At 28.6% G+C, this 5487-nt stretch overlaps 1 protein-coding gene across 1 annotated transcript in view; it reads left to right on the top strand.

Annotated features, from left to right (window-relative positions):
- The window catches only part of LOC130675045 (uncharacterized), a 33900-nt gene that overhangs the window by 8166 nt on the left and 20247 nt on the right, over positions 1-5487 (top strand). The window contains exon 2 of the mRNA XM_057480501.1: positions 1219-1361. Within this exon, the coding sequence (XP_057336484.1) occupies positions 1220-1361 (142 nt within the window). The 5' untranslated portion in view covers position 1219. The remainder of the gene's footprint in view (positions 1-1218; positions 1362-5487) is intronic.

Genomic DNA, 5487 nt, shown 5'->3' with positions numbered 1-5487 from the left:
TACCCCTAACCCCTTAAGAATGTCAAGTACTAAAATAGGTCTATTCAAGTAAATTGAGTACTTAAAGCGGTTAAATTCCGACTCGGGTTAGGACTAGAAAACATTTTTTTCTTACCTCTAAAAATTTTTTATCGCCCCAAGAAATTTTTTGTTTCCAATTTAAAATGCAAAAAAATTGTTGGGTCGAGTAAAAACTTTTTTTTTCTGTCTATTATTTTTTTTCAATATTTAAAATTAAAAATAACTAAAAAAAAGTCTAGTAGATTTATCAATTTTTCTATAAATTTTTTATCAAAAAAATACCGTCGAATTTTCTGAGTAAAAAAAAAATAAAAATAAAAATTCTGAATAAAAAAAAAAATTGACAATTAAAAACAAAAGTATTGCCAATTGCCCAGTCAATTTCGTTGATGGCGTCCCGTTAAATTGATTAGGCTTGAGAGGAAGTGACATCACTATGCTGCTAAATGTCAAACGTCCCATCGGACTCGATCAACACTAGTCTAGTAGTAGTGTATAAGTACAGTCACTTGGCAAATGCTTCTACTATATACTACATACTACTGCTGTATTAGTCTATATAGAAGAGTGTTCTCATCTCAGTTCTCTATTCGCTGCATCGAGTATCAATCAGTCGAGTAGAGCAGCAATTCAGTACCAACGGAAAGTGACTTATCCCGCAGATTTAAATTTTCAACTTCCACTTTAATCTGCGCTTTATAAGTTACTTTTAGTTCCTTAGTTATAAATAGATTTTTTATCACTTTTTTATTTTTTTTAACTTCAGTTAATGAGAATAAAAAATTTTACACCTCCTTTCATAAATTCATTCTATTGATTACTAATTCTATTATTATTATTCATAAATTTACTAGTTTATTTTTTTTTTTTTTAATTAAAGTTACGCTGAGTGACAGAATAATTATTAGTTTAATGTCATTTTTCAATGTAAAATTTTATTTAAGTATTTAATTAATCTTGTCCATATAAAACTCAATTAAATCCAATGGATTAATTTAATTTAAAATATTTATAACTTTTAAATTGAATTTATTCACAAATTTAACGCAATTGGGGTTTTGTTTTTCAATTAATATTAAATTAGCATTTAAAAAAAAATATATATATATATATGTGTATAGATGTAAATATATGTAAAAAAATATATGTTATTTTATTATAGATTTCGAGAACAATAAACTAATTTTTTTTTTGCAGAATGTCAGTAGATACAGGAAGTACAGTACTTCCGGTTTTAGCTGGAGACATTCTTGCACTCAGGGGAACAGGATTGGCCGCTGCCGAGACATGGGCTCTTCTCTGCCAAGCTGCCCAGGCCCTCCAAGACTTATTTCTTTCCAGTAAGTACTTGAACCATTACAATCGACTTTTTTCCCTCGATTCATTAGCGCTCCCTTGTTTCATTGATTAAAAGCTCACGAATTTGTTCGATAAACTTTTTTTAAGTTCTTATATTTCAAATTGAATGAAAAATGTTGATTTCCCTGAATAATTGAGTACAGAATTAATCTAATATTTTCTTCTTATTTTAGTAAATATTTTATTCTTTTTTAAAACTATTTTTTTTTTTCGATTTCGCATGAAAATTTGTTGGTTTACGATGTTTTAAGAAGCCTCTCCAAAAATCAGCTCGATAAAAAATTTTCAAGAGGTCGCTCACGAATTTTGAAAATATCGAAAATGATGGAAATTCGGATTTTTATTTCTAAATTTTTTTCTTCCTCGTGTCAGCAATAGTTTATATTTGTAAAATCATGACTATGCTGAAAATTTCAGCCCAAAATTTAAATATTTGAACGGCGCTCAAGAATTTTGAATATTAACTGATAATATGTAACTAATAGTTTGAATTAGTTTTTATATTTTTTTATAACTCAATTATTGTCATTTCAATTAAATATAACTTTTGCATAACCGAAAATATATAGGACAGTCTTAAACAATAAAATTTAGTAAGTTTCGAATACGCGAAAAAACCTACAAATTGAATTAAAAAATAAAAAAGTATGTAAAAAACTTATTATTTCTATTTCTCGGGTTATATTTTCATTCATTGTCATGCAAATTGATGGTGAAAAAATCGAGAAGTTTTATTATTAATATTTAAGGGTCGCTCAAAAACGTCCAAAAGACGGCACTCGGAAACATTCAAAATTCTTGAGCAAGATTTAAATATTCAAATTTTGGGCTGAAATTCTCAGCGTAGTCATGATTTCACAAATATAAATTATTGCTGCCGCGAGAAAGAAAAAAATTTAGAAATAAAAATCCGAATTTCGATTATTTTTGATATTTTCAAAATTCGTGAGCGATCTCTTGTAAATTTTTTATCGAGCTGATTTTTGGAGAGGTTTCTCAAAACATCGTAAACCAACAAATTTTCATGCGAGATCGAAAAAAAAAAAAATAGTCAGTTTTTTTGCGCCACCCTAATATATATTAGGGTGATCCAAAAAATAACAAATTTTTTTTTTCTCGGAAACAGGTTCAAAAGTTTTATTTAGATGAAAAAAGACGCCTGTGAAAATTAGAGCTCTTAATATTAACATTAAGAGGTTCCTCATCGCACTTTTCTATTTTCCATAAGAATAACATGGAAAAAATTTTTTTTACGTCTTCAGATTTTTATAAGTAGCTTACAATGCGTCATAGGAATAATTGGCAGGTATATTTTTGTAGGGAATTAAATGCTCTACAAAAAAAGATTCTTATCATTTTTTGATAAATCTATTTGTTCAAAAGTTATTTGAGGTTAAAGTCGAATTCATATTAAATTTTGAGATTTTCTTACTTTTCCTGCGAAACTATCAGACCTATTACAAAATATCATGAGACCTTTTTTGTAGACAATTTTATTCCTTAGAAGTTGTTTCTAATAAAGTTTTTTCGAACTCCGCATTGTTTTCTAGTTATTTTTGTTTTAATGTCATGCTCATAAAAAAAATAGTCTTCTGATCGATTTTAAGAGCTTGACATCGATCACCTGCAGAAATTGAAATAAACACATGACAAAATTACGACCGTAGTAAAACTGCCAACGATTTCATCACGAATTACTGTAACCATTGGGAATTTTACTTCAACCATAGTAATTTTTGCATGTGTGTACTTCAATTTCCGTCAGTCGGCCAATGGTTGACTTTACCATAACACCGTAGCATTTCAATCAAGAATAATTTCTCCGTTTGAAAAAAATCAAATATCAGCACTAGACCCGACACGGAAAATTCGTGCGGATTATTTTTCCCAGGCTTATAAATTATTTATTAAAAATGAATAAATCTTATTAAATATTTACAAATCCTATCAATGTATACTATAAATCATCAATGGATATATTTAACAGCCAATGGAATTTAATAAGTTTATTTGAGAGAAGGAAAAAGTGTAGTAGTGATTAATGATTTAATGCAATGTTCAATAATCAATAGAGTTTCAATGCAACCCCTAAAATTTTTATCACCAATTCTTTTTCTCTTTATTGTATATTTTGTTTCTCGAGGGGTTAAAGGGAAGAAAAGACCGATTTTAGAATAAATCACCCTTATATATATATATATATATAGATCAGTATGCAATCCTTAAGTTGGATATAACAGACAATAGAAGGACTAAGAAATAATGCCTTTGCTATGCCCAGTGGTATCAAATTGAAGCTATCGCGTTATATAGCATTCTGTTGTATTATATGTGTCCCGGAGGCACTGAGCAAACTTCATATGTCGGAATTACCACCTTTTCTCACTCCCGGTCTACTTTTTTTATTTCTCTACTTCATCTCCGGTGGAGATTTCCTTCCAACAGCTATTTATATGTCCAAATAAACTTTTTGTATGCATATATATGTATACATATATGAATGTTTTTTTTTCTAAAGATAAAGTTTCACGAGAATATTAAAATTATATTTAGATACTGATGAAAAATCTATACGAAAATATAAGTAACTAAAATAAGAATTTATTTGTGAATAACTGTAATGATTTTGATGATTGATGAGCTATCAATCATTGCAGCTATTAATCCAGAGGTGATTGAAATTCATTGGGGAATTTTATTACGATAGGTAATGACATAAATTACTCATCGGTTTCATTAATGTCCATTATAGTTTCATTAAAATAGACCGATAAACTTTATCCGCTTAAAATTATACTTTTGAGCATAGAAATGAAATTATTATGAAAAAAAAAGAGTTGGGGTAAATATTAAACCGGACATGAAACAAATGGAGCTAAAAAATTAATAATCGCTCTTTAGACTCACAACAGCTTGTAATAATATAAGTGATATTAGTGATAACTGTTTAGATTTATTTGATTTTATGCGTATATATGTATATATATTTATTAGACTGGGCCAAAAAAATCGACTATTTGTCTTTTTTAACGATACTGTGAAAATATTATTTGGGATGACAAAAAAAAATCATCGTGAAAATTTGAGCCCTTAATATTGATATTAAGAGATGTATCATCGCAATTTTTGATCTTTTTTGAATGAGCGGGTTTTTGTCTCATAACTCTCAAACCATCGAGATAAACGAAATCAACTTTGATACATTTTTTGAAGGAAATTTGATGCTCTACAAAAAAGGTTTGATTGAAATTTTTCGTCAGATGAACCGTTTCCTTATAATCATGCTTTGAACATTGGTATGATTTTAAAATTTGATTGTTCAACTTTGGAATTTTGTAATTCATGTAAAAATAAGTTTTCAGAAATAGCCAATGAATATTATTAAAGGAAATTGAATGCTCTACAAAAAAAGTCTCTTAACAATTTTCGCTAAATTCACTTCTTCAAAAGTTATTCAAGGTTGAAGTTAAGTAAAACGACTTCAATAATCTTGAATAACTTTTGAAGAAGTGAATTTAGCGAAAATTGTTAAGAGACTTTTTTTGTAGAGCATTCAATTTCCTTCAAGAATATTTATTAGCTTTTTCCGAAAACTTATTTTTACATGAATTACAAAATTCCAAAGTTGAACAATCAAATTTTAAAATCTTACCAATGTTCAAAGCATGATTATAAGGAAACGGTTCATCTGACAAAAAATTTCAATCAAACCTTTTTTGTAGAGCATCAAATTTCCTTCAAAAAATGTATCGAAGTCAATTTCGTTTATCTCGATGGTTTGAGAGTTATGAGACAAAAACCCGCTCATTCAAAAAAGATCAAAAATTGCGATGATACACCTCTTAATATCAATATTAAGGCTCAAATTGAGAGAGGGCTAACACCCTCGAGAGTCAAAGGGCATGAGGCAGATTTTCCTCAGCCTTCGGGAGACACGCACCACTAGCTTGGGACACTGGTCCCATTTTCTCTTTTGTCTATCGTATTATTGTAATCGCAGAGTACTGTTTTGGCCTTTATACTTATATACAAATTTAATAGATTGTATCTCCTTATTGATAACTAGTACTCTATGGGCTTTATTAATTATTGTGGAAATTAGTTAAC

Source organism: Microplitis mediator, chromosome 9, assembly GCF_029852145.1.
Source record: "Microplitis mediator isolate UGA2020A chromosome 9, iyMicMedi2.1, whole genome shotgun sequence".
NCBI classification, from domain to species: Eukaryota; Metazoa; Arthropoda; class Insecta; order Hymenoptera; family Braconidae; genus Microplitis; species Microplitis mediator.
This window is presented reverse-complemented; position numbering and strand designations above follow the sequence as displayed.